This window comes from Toxoplasma gondii, chromosome Ia (assembly GCF_000006565.2).
Source record: "Toxoplasma gondii ME49 chromosome Ia, whole genome shotgun sequence".
Classification (NCBI taxonomy): domain Eukaryota; phylum Apicomplexa; class Conoidasida; order Eucoccidiorida; family Sarcocystidae; genus Toxoplasma; species Toxoplasma gondii.
This window is the reverse complement of record NC_031467.1, coordinates 437,068-452,713: the sequence shown is the minus strand read 5'-3', so window position 1 is coordinate 452,713 and position 15,646 is coordinate 437,068. Positions and strand designations below refer to the sequence as shown.

General features: G+C 50.3%; 2 protein-coding genes across 2 annotated transcripts; one reads left to right on the top strand and one right to left on the bottom strand.

Moving 5' to 3' along the window:
• The first annotated feature begins 95 nt into the window (after positions 1-95).
• On the top strand, positions 96-3,337 carry RPL27 (ribosomal protein RPL27). The gene is made up of 3 exons (XM_002370121.2): positions 96-1,622; positions 2,111-2,194; positions 2,581-3,337. Exons 1-3 carry the CDS (start codon positions 977-979, stop codon positions 3,039-3,041), a joined length of 1,191 nt encoding a protein of 396 aa, XP_002370162.1. The 5' UTR covers positions 96-976; the 3' UTR covers positions 3,042-3,337.
• Positions 3,338-4,426: 1,089 nt separating this feature from the next.
• TGME49_293590 (3-oxoacyl-acyl-carrier protein synthase I/II, putative) lies at positions 4,427-14,731 on the bottom strand. Its single transcript, XM_002370120.2, has 10 exons — positions 13,333-14,731; positions 12,320-12,547; positions 11,254-11,425; positions 10,195-10,323; positions 8,658-8,815; positions 7,720-8,012; positions 6,571-6,735; positions 6,080-6,218; positions 5,621-5,791; positions 4,427-4,775 (listed from the first exon to the last, which is right to left on the bottom strand). The coding sequence occupies exons 1-10, from the start codon at positions 13,450-13,452 to the stop codon at positions 4,695-4,697; spliced, it is 1,656 nt and encodes a 551-aa protein (XP_002370161.1). The 5' UTR covers positions 13,453-14,731; the 3' UTR covers positions 4,427-4,694.
• Positions 14,732-15,646: the final 915 nt, after the last annotated feature.

Here is a 15,646-nt window from a genome sequence, read left to right as displayed (position 1 = left end):
AGGCTACTACACTCCTGCGCAGGTTCTCAAGACGAACCAAACACGAAAATTCACTTCTCAGAACGATTGAAGCTGCTTTTACAACTACTCTTTCCCATTTTTCGTGGTTAACACTGCGCAAAGATACCTGGTGACAACAGCATGCGACTGTGACGACATGCGCTGCGCTCTGAGATCGGCACTCGATATGTCTTGTATAAGAGAGCCCGGATGGGAATATGAATTGAGGACCACAGAGGAAGAGTCCGAGACAAGTTGTGATAAACACAAAAGTGTGCTGACAAGAAGCTAGCTTCATGGCTTCTCGCTGCCCTGTGAACAGCTCTGAGACGGTTGTCCCGGAGGGTTGTCCAGAAACGATGTGGCTCTCTTATCGGCGGAATTAAGTTCACAGTCCGTGTTTCTTTCCTCCCGCGTGCACCCTGTCTCGCCCATTTCTCTCGTATGTGAATTTGACGCAGACTGCTGCTGTGCGTTGCGCCAATACTCCGCGCTGTCGAGCGGGAACCATCCACATCAGGCGTTGTCTCCCAATTCCAGAGACAATGGACTTTGGCACAGTCTCCCAATTCTGTACGCTTCTCTGACGAGAGGTGGACAAACGTTTAGACCTTCCCTCAGAAGCCTGAGAACTATTTGGAGTCAAGCTGCGTTTCCTTCTGTTTCTCGTTCAAGTTCTGTCAGTCTTTCCAGTTCTCAGACTATACCACACAGCAGTCGTAAAGAACCTTGTTGTCTCTATCTGGCAACTGGAGTCATGTTCAGTATCCTGCGTGCTACAATGTCTCTGTTTGACTTGCCTTATAGAGTCCTGGATCGTTGATTATTTGTTTCGAGACATCAACTACTTACAATGTGACAGTTGCAGTACCTGGTGTAGCTAAGATCGTTATGCGCTTGTGCGTGTGTCCGGGTAACGCGATGCTCGCTGGCAGCTTCGCTGTCCGTCAGAGGTTCCTCGATCTTTTCTCGCGCTATGGGCCGCAGCTCCCTCGCCTTCGTGGCCTCTGCCTGCTTCCTTCTCTGCGTTTCTGTCCCCGTTAGCCGCCTGGGTGTCGCGAGCGTTATCGTTGGGCAGCCGGACACAGCACAACACAGCAGGCAATTTGCCTTCGGCTTCTGTGGGCCTCGCAAACATGGTTCGCTCGCTTGTTCTGAATCTCGTCACACGATCGTGGAGCGTATGAGCGTGCCGTCGCTCTTTCCTTTGAAATCAGCGTCGTTGCGAGAGCGCTCTGAAGGAGTACAACGGCGGCCACTGAACCTGTCGTGGCTGTATCCGACGGCTTCCCGTTTCGGGATTCCCTCCAGGACGACTGCTCCGTGTGGTGGTACGCGGCCGACTCTTTGCAGAGCCTGCCCTTCTCCTTCAGTGTCGGACTGCGGTTCGCGAAGCCTTGCCTCCCCGAAGTTTGTCCACGGCCTTGGCCCGCAGGACCGAGGACGGAGTGGATCTCACAGTCTTCTGTTTTCTCCACACAAACTGGGACGAAACGACGCGTGGAGCTACACGCGGGAGACCGCTGATCTTTCTCCGGGAGCTCGAACCACTTTTCTTTGGGCCACGAAGAAAGGCGGCGGAAGCACGAAGAATGGACGCGACAGTCAACCGAAGTTCCTCGGTAGGATGTCCATTGGTCGCGCATGCGACGAGGAACTCCAGTTCTAAATCGCGAGACTCCAGTATGTGTTGATAGCTTCTGTCTGCCGTTGATGACAGATCCGCGCTCCATTACGTATGCACTTCACAGTAGATACGTTGTTTTGTGAAGTGACTAAACACCACAGAAGCAAAGATATCCTAATATGTAGCTCCGTTCACGCAAGTCAAAGAAGCATTCACTGAATTCATCAAAGGTTCAAAATTGCTTCGTCCTTGATTTGTGGACCACCGTTGTTTTCCCGCTGTGGTTAGTGGCTTCCACCGTGTATAGGGGTCTTTTGTCATTTGTATCAACGCCCGCTGCGTTCGTGCGGCGGCCGCCAAAAGGACAGACGGGGCAACCACTGACAGACTGGATATAAGGAACTTGACAAGCATTACGAGAGGGAAATAGCGGCGAAAAGAAATCAATATTTTATGGTTTGTCTGGTGTTGTTTTGTCTCCAGGCGTAAAGAAGTTCGGCGGCGAATTCGTCTTACCAGGGCACATCCTCGTGCGGCAGCGCGGCACGCGATACAAAGCAGGCGATGGTATGTCTTTATTCGCTACACTTCGAATCGTGACTCACTGAGTTCACGGTGGGGTATTAACTGGTCTAATAGCAGGTAGTGAACCTAGATGAATATCGAATGACGCAGCTGCCAAGTAACCCCTCTGTTTCTGCCGTTTCTTTCACAAGACAACTTGTTTCTGTGGGCACAACACACACGTAGCGAGATACTCTGCACAGCTGCTCATATGTGTATGCACTTATGCTTCCCGTTGACAATCCACGAGAACAGGCTATACAGCTTGAACAAGCACTTGACCGTTTTAGATGGGTACACGATTGAACAGTCAAGATTTCGTTGGAACTTTCCCTCAAGCGACTCAGGGGAGCACACATTCGCCCTTTCTTGCTTTCTTCATTGCCCAGGTGTGCGTTTATGTCGCGATGACTCCCTGACGGCCGTCCGGAGCGGGTATGTCGACTTCCTGCCCGTGTACAAATTTGAGTATCACTTCAGAAAGCGTCGTTGGCTGAAAAGACACCGGAGACGCGTACATGCAGGCTTCTTAGTTTCTGTCCTTGACAGCATGGAAGAGTCGCGTGGCCACCAAAAGCGGCAGGAGCTCGTGCTTCTGCGAACCCTGGCTTCTTCGTGGGTCAACGGCCACACCTTCAGCCCTGCTGTACCATCCTTAGAAGAGGAGCGCGTACGCATCGATGAGCAGGGTTCCGACTTTAGCGAATTCTCGGTCCACGAATCGATGCAGGGACAACGACGCGCTGCCGCGGACGGCACTGAGGGGTTGTTGGCCGACTCTGTTGAAAGCGAGAATCGGGGAGTGAATGCACTCGATAAAGGGCTCCTGCTTGGAGCTACCCACGTCTGAGCAGCGACCTGAGTTGCTGAAGGCCGTCTGCAGTTTTTGGTTTTCACAAGACGTTCTTTGTGACCCAAAGTTTCGCCGCTGAGCCTCAGCTCATTTGTTCGAAAGCAGGGAGACTGCTTTCAGGTGCCTTCTACTGCTCAGTAAATGTTCACTTGCCTGCATGGTAAGGGAGAGATCTGGAGACGCCTTTAGGCAAATTGCCCATGAAGGCCACACGGCAAGGCGTTTCATGTGTTGTACGAGTGTTCGTGAGCTATGTAGATTCACGGTGACACAAGGACACCTGCTTCTCCCCGTATCTGATACTTTCTAATTCTCTGAACTTTTAAAAAATGTCTCGTTCTATTCTGATACGATACAACAAATCCTCTTTAGCAGCCCAGTGGCTGCGCGTGATCACGCACCTTTGCTTGAAGCGAAGAGAATGGACTAAGCGAGGTCCCACAGTGTTTCGGGAGCATTGGATGCAGTAGTAATTTTTGCACTACAACAGGGACACGCAGCGTATACAGCGCCAGCAACTTCACCTTGCCAGTCAAAATCACAGCATACAGGCACACGAGTGTGAGTGAATCGTGCGGAAGAACAATACGCGTGCGATCCAAACATCCGATATGCAGTAGAATTACACTTGGTATTATTCCATCAGTTTCCAACTAGTTACACGGGGTGGTTTTTCGAATCTGTCGATTGAGAACTGCCTGCTTGCCGCATACAGGGGGAGACCTGAAGAATCGTTTTCCTGATGAGTGATCTTGAGGTACGCTGCCCGCAACTAGCTGCCTGTTTCGACCGAGATGTCCACTGAACTCTCTTGTCGGTATACACTGCCGCAGCACTGGCGGGGGCAGAAAAACACCCCTATCTCTACTGTAGGAAGGCAGGAATACGACCTATTCCCATCTGATAAGAAGGTTCTGAAGTCCGAGTTTATCGCCCACATGTAGGAACTTTGAGCCCGATTTTCACATCCCCTACGAGTAGCACAGCAACCGAAGTTGAGCGGGCGAGGAAGTTAATAAAACTAAGGATTCTACTAACCGCAAGAACATCAAAACTTCTGCAGGTAAACCTGCCAGCAGCCGTAGTATATAAGGAGATACAGGATCGCGTTAGTTGTTGCGAAAACGACTTCCACACCCCCAATATAGATTGGTTACAACAAAGGTACCATATCCTCTGTACAGATCCCCACCAGAACACCTGTATCGTGAAACGCCATACAGTGGTGCTTCCTCCCATCTGCATCAAGCTGTTTGTTCGCTTTCTTGTCGACGTTGTCTAAAATAGTAAATGCTTTGTTGCATACTACCATTTCATCGACTAAGAAGCTCGGCCGACTAGGAAGTAGTGCGGTGCTTTGTCAACCCGGGGTACGTCCCTTCTGCACACACAGCGGCGTTTTCTGTTCATTTATGAGCTCATTCCTGGTTATGTCAGATTCAGTTGCTCACACTTTGAGCCTTTTGTTTAGACATTTTCCATGATTCGGAGTGCCATGACGGAACGGCGCAGCTTTCCACTAACACGGCAACCGTGGGCACCAGCAACGACGGAAGCGCGGAAGGCAAAAAGGTTCCCATTAGAGCGATGTCCAGAACCTCAGCGTATGCTTCGAGTCACATGCATTCCAAACAGTATACATTCACACAGTCAGTGAGGACGATTTCTGTATCGGCGCAAAAGCAGCGCTGCGTTGTGGCCTCCAAAGCCCAATGTATCAGAAAGAACAGCCTGATCAAACAGCACAAGAGCACAACCGTCACAAAAGTAACCAGTAGAACGGGGTTGTCTGCAACACGATGTCGGAACACTCAGGCTCCCTGGGGATGCAAACTGAAATTTGATCGAAAAAGATATAAACAACCTTGGGCTTCTGGTCAACCTGCTCGTTACCTGCGACGCAGTATCAATTCCCCCTTCACCTGGTTCTTCAGAAAGGCTACAATTAGCGATCAAACCTGAAGCGTGTACTCTTTCACTCTCTCTAAATATCGTCCCGTGACAGTGTAGACCGATGTAAGAACCGTTGCTATGATCTTTACGCTTTTCATGACGGCTTCGCACGGAGGATTTGGGAACTTCTTGTGGTTACCGAAACCGAGTTTCCCGCTGTCTCCGGCCGGCAACTTCCATCAGCAGGTGCAGGTGACAAACGCTTTGCCAGCTCTGGGGTGGGCGCGCGCTTGTCCATATCGGGGATGCAAGTCCAGAGAATGTTGACTCAACATGAAAACGCTAATGCCATTCGATTAGAAATCTTTAAAAGTTACTTGACATGTTACACTCGGCGTCCCTTACTACTGCAAAAAACACAGTCTCTGTGCGTTTTTATCCCAGCTGCCGTTTGATATCTGATGGTTAGCGATCGGTGATCGTTTCTAGCTGAATCTTGCATAATACCATGGGGGCAATACACTTCAGTTCGGCTGTATACATTTCTACAAGGTCTACTGGAAGATAGGGAACACACTGTCTTGTGATGTTCTTGATCCAGGTCACGTGTGACATCTGAGGGTGAACGATCGTTCTTAGCTGAATCTTTTTCACCAACAAGGGAGTGCTTAGGGGAACCTCACCTCGAAGGGCGTGGGCGATGTGTACGCTTTATTGGGTACGTAATTCAAATCGCACTCGGGGTCAGTCTCTTCTTGGTTGATGGTGGGGGGCACGATGCCTGTTTCCAGAACTTTCGCCGAAACGCATGCCTCGATTCCCCCTGTCGCACCCAAGCAGTGGCCTGTCATACTCTGCGGGAAAAAGCGTGAGAGAGAAAGTAGGGAAATAAAGCGTGAGAGAAGCATGGAAAGGGGAAACAATACCACGACAAGCCGCCGGAAGATGCATGACAACACACAATTCGTCAACAAGTCATGACAAGAAAAGTGCATTCAGTGGATCGGTGATTATTTGAATATACAGTATGACCTTCTTGATTCTTAGAGGTGGTGCCATTCCAGAGGACTAGGAAAGTGACACAGTCCTTTCTACGCGCAGAATCGTTGTCGGGCGATGTCGACCAACAGCGAAGACCTCACCTTGGTCGACGAGATCAAGAGCTGCCTCGCCTGCTCATCTCCAAACACTTTCTTGAATGCCTTCGTCTCGATTCTGTCGTTCATTGGAGTGGATGTGCCATGCGCATTGATGTAACCAATGTCCCGTTTGTCGATGTTCCTGCAAAACGAGTCAACACAAGAAAACACCACGGGAAATGCTCCCCGTCAATCCAGATCGTGGGAAGACTGACACTCGCACTTCCTGGGATATGTGTGACGTCAACAAATCCGAAAAAAGACTCTCAAAATTCGAGACACCCGGTCGCTTGCAGCTATTTTTGCACTCTTGTGAAGCTGGGATTCTCAGAGGCTCAGCCGCTAGGCTTCTCCGGATCGAAACGAGAAGAATCCACAGCACGAACGTTCCTCAGCACTACATCTCTACGAAAAGCCCACGAACACAATTACGAAAGAAACACGCAAAAATTAGACAAAACGATTTGCATTCAACTCGAGATCTAAGAACTTACGCGTCGGCTATGGCGTTCTCTAGGCATCTGGAAAGTCCAGAGCCATCAGGAGCAGGAGCCGTTATGTGATGAGCATCGCAAGAAGCTCCGTATCCTGCGACTTCTCCGTAGATCTTCGGAGCTCCGCGACGAACTGCGTGTTCTTCAGTCTCGAACACCATGATGCTGAAAATAGCGTGACATAAATAAAGACGAACCAACGGTGTGGGAGAAAGGTGAAAACGGGAAACACACCATGGTGCGAACACAAAAGGCGGATAACAGGCGTGAGATCAACAAAGAGCTACGGAACGTGAAGGGAGATACGCAGCAGAGGGGATACAGAGCGTGAGTCACGGCAAAGGAGGAAAAAGGAGCGTCGTATAGACATTATAAGAAAAACATGGCGTGTAATAATGATACACGAGGAAAAGACAACATGAGATAAACAGAGGCGAGGACAAAATAGCATTTCACTGAAGCGACATCAGACGGAATACGCTTCATTAGAGGCGGCAGACAGAACCGACAACCCCAACCGGCCTCGAAGTGCACCTAGGCATGAAAATGAAATCCCGGCTCTGGTGTCTTCGACAGACTCATTACACTCTGGCACTGAAGTGCAGAGGGCTACCTGGCGCTTAATATCAACTTCGTCTTCTATTTTCGAATAAACTGTACATCATATAGAGCACATGCAGACGATTCTCTAACACACCCCTGGGCGCTCATCAGCGCTCTCCAAAGTCCGTTAGTGGCGCCGTTATCTGCAAGTGGCGGCCAGTGCATCTAGCAGACCTTGTCAACCTCCACCTGCGTCGTTCATTGCGTACGTGGACCAGACCTATCGACTGATGAAGCCATCAAAATCGAGCGTTTGCTTAAACGGCAGACCAGGCCTCACGGGATGGGTCGTTGACCAAGGACACCGACCAGTTCGCATGCAAGCAGAGTGCCAAGTTCTTTGCCTGGAGAATTGTTACGTTAGAGCCCTGTTCTGGGGAGTTAAAAGTCTTTCAAGTAATACAAGTCATACACCTAATTTTTTTATACGATCTCGTAACAGCGGCCTTCACAAATTGCAATTTACGTTCCGAACAGAAAGTGGTTTTCAATTGACACATGTTCTTCCCCAAATGAACTAAAAATGGACGTGTGAGTTGGACTTACCCGGCACCTTCTCCCATGACAAACCCCGCACGCTTTTTGTCGAAGGGCCTAGAGGCCCGTTTGGGGTCATCGTTGAAGCCCTGCGCCATGGCCTTCAGAGCGTTGAATCCTGCGAAACTGAGCGGCGTAATGGACGCCTCAGCCCCTCCGCAAATCACGATATCTGCCTCGCCCATTTGCAAGTAGCGAAGCGCGACACCGGCGGCGTGTCCAGAGGTCGCGCATGCAGACACCGCCCCGTGGTTCGGACCTTTCGCTCCAAGTTCGATAGCCAGGATCCCCGAGGCTGTGTTCTGAGAAGCGCACGACAGCGAAGGTGAAGACGCCAAGGTGAACAGAAGGAGGGCGGCGCCCCGGACAGAAGACGGTCTCGCCTGCTCTCTATAGACGGCTTTTGGCTGCGCGTGTGAGGATCTGCATGCGCGCTCCAACCCGAAAGGTGACAACAGAGAAACATGTTTTGGGGGCTGGCTACCACTGCGCCTCATGCACTCAACACGGTGGCTAAGAAAACACAGGCGAACTTGGATCCGTCGCCGGAAACTTCATTAACTGACTGGCAGTGGCAATGTCTCTACCTGCAGGGCAGCTGGAAGCCTTGAGTGAAAGTAGGACATACGTGGAACTATTGCAATCCAACCTACGAAGGCCAAGGTAAAATGCTGCACTGGTTTAGATAGTGAAGGTCTTTTTTTACCGGATCCAAGTTCTGTTGTGCTCTTCATGACCATCATGTTAAGTGCATTACGTATAGTGGTATCCAGCGTACAAGAAATCACTGTGACGTTGCATGACATAAAGAGGTAGTATCCTCCAACCAGTCAAGACATCACACATGAATGGGAGCACGGAGGTTCGTAAGAAGGCCTGTAGCACCCCAGAAGTCATGCGTGTGACTGACTGATCCTTCCCCCGTGCTGAAAGGTGAGACACCTTACGGCAATCATAGCGGGAATGAGGAAAGGAGAGACGCGTCGGGGTCCCTTTTCTTGCAAGACTTTCATCTCCTGCTCCATGGTTTCGAGGCCTCCTATGCCGCTCCCCACAACGATGCCAAAGCGTTCAGGGTCCACATTTGGCGCCCGGGGGGACAGGCCTGGAAAGATTCATTCAATTGAAGAGCAGACAACATTCAGCACCCCACACTTCAGGCAGAACTGCAGATTGTCGGGACCGAAGAAAGTCAGCATACTCGATGACACAGGCAGTTCAACCACTGGTTTACCATCAGCGACCTACCTTGATTCGACTTCATATGAATCGCTCTGTTTTCTCTCACAGCAGATACACACTGTCCTCCAAGCAACCAAGGAACCAAGTACGGTACTGGAGAAAGGAGACCTGGTATAACTGGAGTACCCATAACCTCACTTTTCCCCGTAGTAGAACCTATCCGAGGACGGCAGTGGCTAAATAATAAGGGATATTCACCTGAATCGTTTAATAACGTTTTTGATTTCAGCATCCTACTTGCACTTGAAAAAGACGTCGCATGACTGTAGTACCCCAGAAACTCGTTTGTTCCACAGAAGCACATCACCGAGAAAAGCCGACCAACTTAGACGCGAGTCGGGGCACACACTTGACCTAGCACACTCCCAATGAAGTTCTCAACCCGTGGCACAAGACCATGTGCACAACGTTGAAGAGCTGGATTTCAACGGCCTATGACACTGTGAGTATTTCAAAGCCGTTGTGTTCCACGCATCTTTCTACCAGCGACTCCGTACGTCCTTGCTACGAAAAGACCTTCACATGAAGAACACTGCACGTTCTTTCTTCTGTCAGAAACGCTCTGTCACGTGAGCTAGCATTCACTTCACGTATGTGACCAAGTAGTCTGCACACGGAACTGCAAAAAGAAGCTACACACGAAGGCACGGTTTGTTCGGATCGTGAGTGTTTCGGTTGCATACACGTAGAAATCCCATTTCTAAGTGTTTGCTTCACCAGAGACTCAGCTTCAGACGTCATCTGGGAAAAAGGAACTTTACGCAAACCTATGCATTCCATTTCGAAGTATTTGGTTCACAGGGTCTAGCTTCAGTGTCGACTTACTACTGTTGCGCACGAGTTCACGAAGATGAATAGGATGTCACCACTGCACGCAACCCCAAACTCCAACCTCGGATACATCACGAAAGCTTGACACTCCGCCTACGTCTTGAAAACACACGGTTCTTCCAGTGTTCTACACACACAACTGGAATCGGACGACAACCTACCCCCGCCCCAGCGTCGCACTTGATTGCACGCACTCCGCTTGTAGGAGTCCCCATCAACTGAGATTCACATTTTAAATAATTACCGTAGGCGGTCCTTCCACGGTTGTGCCGCCTCTCTGATATTTTGCCGAAGAGCGGTTTTCACTTAGACCCGGCACCATTATTTTAGATATTTCGAATAAAAATATCTTTTGAATGGGTGTAGGACTAAACATTCACGCAAACAGAGCTCTCGAGCTCTTCTACTCACCTGCATCCTCCATGGCCAGGCGAGCTCCGGCGACAGCGAAGTGCGTGTACCGATCATTTCTTTTCACTTCCTTCGGGTCCGTGAAGAACGCTTTAGGGTCGAACTTCTCGTTGGAAACCTCACACGCGACTGCAAGATGTAAACCAGAAGACGGTCGCAAGTGACACTTTCCAGCATACTATGGATGCACACAGCCTCAGAACCCGACCGCGTCCGAAGTCTGCAGCGAGGTACCGCAATAGAGGGCGCTTGACTTGCATTGATAGAGTTATATAAAGACTATAAACTGACGTCAAAACTGCAGAAGGGGAAAACAAATACAGGAAAAGCATGGAAGTGTTGTCGCACGCAGTCTCTCCTGCGAACCGGAGTAACCAGGAGCTAAATGGTTCCAGTGAACTCGACCGGCGTCACTCTATTTATACAGACAAACGACGTAACGATTTTACATCAGACGGTCCGGAATATCAAACGTAGTACAGAATCACTAAAGCAAACAATACAGAGTTGTTTTCGTATCTTTCCCTGTGTCGATGTCCAGGCTGGTGCGCATTGGAAGGAAATCGTAACAGACTTGTAGCTCTCTTTAGCACTTCATCGGAGAGAGGTGTCCGGCAGTCATAAAGACTGTCGTTGTTTGTATCTGGTAACTGAAGCACATTCAGCAGGCTAAATCCTGTAATGTTTCTGGATGATGTGAGATATGCAGTTCGGGTTCCGTATCTTGGTACAGAGACAATATCCGTTTATAAGGCGACGGTGACAATACATTGTTTCCACCAGTCGATCTGTGGAACTAGTCGACCTGGACAACTGGCGAAGCACAGACTACCCAGATATGGGCGGAGAGGAAGTCGTTTCTTCGCGAGGACGTCACAAACCATTTGAACACGGGAGCGGCCCCTTTGATTACTTTTGGAGTGCCAAGGTCACTGCAACTGGCAGAGCGTAGTTAAGAGAGTTTCTGAGAAGTAGATCCAATGGCACAGCGCTTATTGACGGAACTCAGATAATCCCGGTAATCCCAGAGCGTTCCTTTCCCCGAAACGGGGAACTTACTCTGACAAGTCATGTTCGAGGGGTCAAATCGAGTGACCTTGTCAATGACATTCGTTCCAGCAATCAGGTTTTTCCAGAATTCGTCGATGCCGATCCCAACTCCGCTTACAACACCTAGACCGGTACAGACGACCCGGGGCCTGCCTTTCACTCCGCACGTTTCAGTTGAGCTCTGTGAAAACAGGAAACACAGAATGAAAAACTCTTCATGGACGCAGTCTCTCGTCAACGCGCATCGTGTTGCCGCCGAGCAGACTGTTTTTTGATAATGCGCAACAGACTGCGTGCACGCTTTCCCGTTCAGCCACACCCCTTCACTGACAACACGAAACGACTGATTCTTCAGTAGGCCGCTGAATCGGGACCCTTTATTCACCGGATCCAAGTTCAACTGTGCTTTACATTGCCACCGTGTCGAGGAGACCAAGTAATTAGAAGTCCACGCTGACGGAGAAATCCTGTTTCTGTCTTGAGTAAATAAACACTGCTGCGGACTGCCTGACAACACGGAATCGGCAACGAGGTTCCATGAAACAAACACAGCTTTCAGTCGATCTGATATACCGCTGAAACGCTAAGGAAGAACACTCTTCATCAAGAAACGCTTCGACCAGAGACCTCTCACTTATCTTCACTCAAATCAAATAAACAGACACATCAGAGGACCTACTCCCAGGCGCGTAGCAAGTCAGGTTTCAAACGTATGTTTCGCGCGAAAGCTATTTGATTTCCGTGAATGAACACACATATTACCTTAGGTTCACTCCGAAGGTCTGCAAGGAATTAGCCTCCAAACATATCCACTGTGACGTATGAACGTAACCTTCTACGTTGCAGTTGCGTCCATGCGTTTCGACTGTCACGGCCGCAGCACAGAGCACCGCATTTGCCCATGAGATGCAGATATACTGTTACGTGCTCACTAGCTGCACGAATGCTTTTCCCCAAGATAGATGGGTACAAAGGAGTTACCATCGCCTCCGCACACAGACGGCAGGAAGGACAAAAAATGAGCACAGCTCGCCTACGCTGAAACTCGAAGGAGACACTCCACCTATATACCTACCCTCAGTGTCGTGGACAGTTTCCCTGTCTGTACACCGGAGCTGCTCTGGTGTCCCAGTGTCCTCTGGACTCGACGCCTCAAGCCGGAGAGAGCTCGGAGGTTAGACTCTCCACTTTGACTCGGAGACCGAGAGAAGTGCGGCGTTGCACCAAGCGACGCCGAAGACGAGAAAGACAGGAGAGAGGACGGCACGAAACCTGGGAGGGATGGGCGGGGACCACTCGGAGTCTGTACACACGCAGACAGGACACGGTGAAATAGCAAGTCAAGAGCCTTTGAGCCAAAAAGACGCGAAACCGCGCGCGAAGTCGGCAGCGGCAGTTCGCAGACGAGCACAAGCGAGCCTTCCCTCCCGGAGTCACTTCTGGTAAAGTGATACGCGGTGTTCAGTTGGCTGTAGTGCTACAACCATGAGGTGCTAACACAAACCCTAATGGTTTTGTTAGTTCTCCAGAGGACAACTCACGCCAGCGAAGATCGCATCTCACCTACAAAGCCGCGTATTAATTTCGATGCATAGATGGACATCATTCCTCCTCACGGCTCCATGGCTCTTGGCGGCCGAACGAGGTGCGAGAGATATTCCGCCAAGCCAGCAGAACACAGACACTGAAGTCGCGGAACGAATTCTGGTCATTGGGCTGGGGGTGCACACTCTGGTCAAAACCGAAGAGTGGAGGTTCATCGCGTATCTAGATCTCTCTAGTTGCGTGAACACTGCGACTAAACTGTGTACCACTGAGTAGATGCAAAGGATCGTGAAGAACACTCAATTGGGAACCATTCACAATGCACTGTCTGCAATTGCGTTCGAGAACTGTAGATGGATATCCATGTTCCCTTCTGTCTCTACGTCGGACAATGGCCTCAAGGTACGCCGGGGATAACCGGTGAGACCACGCTGGGTGCTCGAGTCCCCGGACTCCCCCGGGGCGCAGCACAGAGGAGTTTCACATGCGCCTTTCTTGGAGACAGACGCGCAAATTTTCTCGTCCTCCGAGCCACCATCTTACCTTCGAAAGCAGCAGAGCATGCGCAGGAGAGAAAATGAAGACGGAGAGAAGGAAGGTGAGCACAGAGACAAGAGAGGGAAGCTTAGAAAGCAGGCGACGATCCAGGAGAGCAGGATTCATGATGACGGCCGACACGCGAGCAAAAGCAGCGGAGATTCAGAGGGAAAAGAGCTCAGGCTCTGACCGTGTCTTTTACTCGCGAAAGGAAAAGAACTGTAAAGGGGAAGAGAACCTTTGTTCCAGCTGTGGACAGAAATTCCCTGGTGGCAGCGGAGCCTAACAGAGAAAGCCGGGTCTCAGTTTACACGCACGGATAGACGTCGCTGATTCTGGTACGGGTTGTACCTCTTCCTCGGCTCCTTGCTTTGACCTGACATGCAGCTTATCGGGGCTGCCGGCGGGACGCCAGAGATTTGTTGGTAACAGACTTATTGTTTGTCGCGACGGGAACAAGGCACTACTTTGACTGTGTTCACATCAGACGGCTGGTGATGAGCCGTCAGTGGAATACTGTGAGCCGCGCACGGCGGGTGCACAACTTCTGGCGTGCAACTCCTTCCAGTACTGTTACACTATGTCCTCGCGCTCGCTCAAATAACACTTGTGGAGACTCACTTATCCCAAGATAGACAGGCAAGTCGCCACTTAACTGAGAGGTGAAAACAAAAAGAAACTGCCGCAACGCCGCATCCTTTCGGTGCACTCAAGCGACGAGGATCCTGAGGAGTCCAGTTACGAGGTACAGACAACCCAGTTCTTTGGTGACAACGCAGGATACCGTATTCCACATTCTTGAATGGTACGGATCAGGTTATCACATCTGAAAGAAATACACATAGACGAAAAAGGCGCGGCAGCCTGTGCAGCCGCTAAAACAAGTGTGAGCCAGACGAGGACGTACTCCGCAGGGTTGCCCCGAGACCTGAGACTTAGCACACACGGATTTCTGAGTTTTCTGTTACGTATTGACACTGAAGGCGTTGCTGACAACCGAGTCACAAAACCAGCGCGGAGAAATTCGCACGAAACGAGGGTAACTGCAGATCTTGAAGACTGCAGGGTGCACTTGGACATGTGCGGCAGACGAGCTGACGAAGCCGCAATTTGCGCACAAGGAACGCACGGAAGCCGGGAAAAGCAGATTTTGCCAGCTTCTGAGAACGACAGGAATTCTGCGAGAAAAGCTCTAGAGAGAGAAGCGAGTTCCTTGCTCGTGTTTGCGTCTGCTTACTTCTGTCTCAGCGTTTTGTGCAACGAGGCGGCAGAGACGATGAGCACCCGCCACCAACCGGGAGACAGAATGAACAGCGAACAGGACATGGCCCCGCACATGCTAAGGGGAAACAGTGGACTGTTTACGGTTGACGGGTTATCTTGTGCAGACCTACGGGCGAAGGACCGTAAAACACACACCACGAGATGGACGTGGAATAGAGTTTCTTGCAAATGAGTGTAAACGCGACACACAAAGCGCAGAACACCCCCTCCACACAATGGACTTTAAGTAGATGGGCTGCTTGCGCGAGACACGCAGTGGAGATGTCTTCTGGCAAAAGTAGCGGTTTCGAATTTCGGCGGAGATTTGCGGTCGAAAGCAGTGTGCCATTAACTGCAGCTACTGGTTTAAAGATAATCCTCGTAGAATCGCGAATGTTTGCGGGACGCCTGAGCTGGGTTCTTTGTCAGAGAAAAAACCTGCACCAACTCTGTGGGGACACCAGGGCAGCAATATGCTATATGACTTGCAAGGCCGGTATTTTCCACGGTTCAAAAGTTCCAACACGGCAGAGCTCAGGGACACAAACCAGCACATGCAGCAGAAACTCATTCTGCTACGCTAATGATACGTATCGCTTTTTTCATCAAGTTCTGACTGACGCACGTACGGGGTAGATGCGCGCACAGCATCACCGCGGAGAGCTTCACGGTTGTTGCGCTTTTCAGGTTTGGAGAAGACTTGCAACTGAACAAGTTTCATATGGACATTTCTGAGCACTTTCCTTAACAAAAACAGTAAGTCGCGGTGCGACTCGTTCTACCTAGAGAAATCAGCAGCACCTCTGGCAATGGACAGCAGCCGCAGATCGAGGGCTCTTCTGAAGAGAAACCCAGGCATGTCCGGCTACACCAATTCGCTAAGTTGAATATTACTGCGTTGAGCTGTGTAAATTTTGTCTTTCGGTTGTATCGCACATGACTATGATCACGAAAAAAGAACGTTTTTGGATCGTGGGTCTCCGAATAATTCGCTGGATGCTTGTACGGCAGCATCTCGAATACGGATTAAGGTGTGTATTTTTTCATATACCTCTTA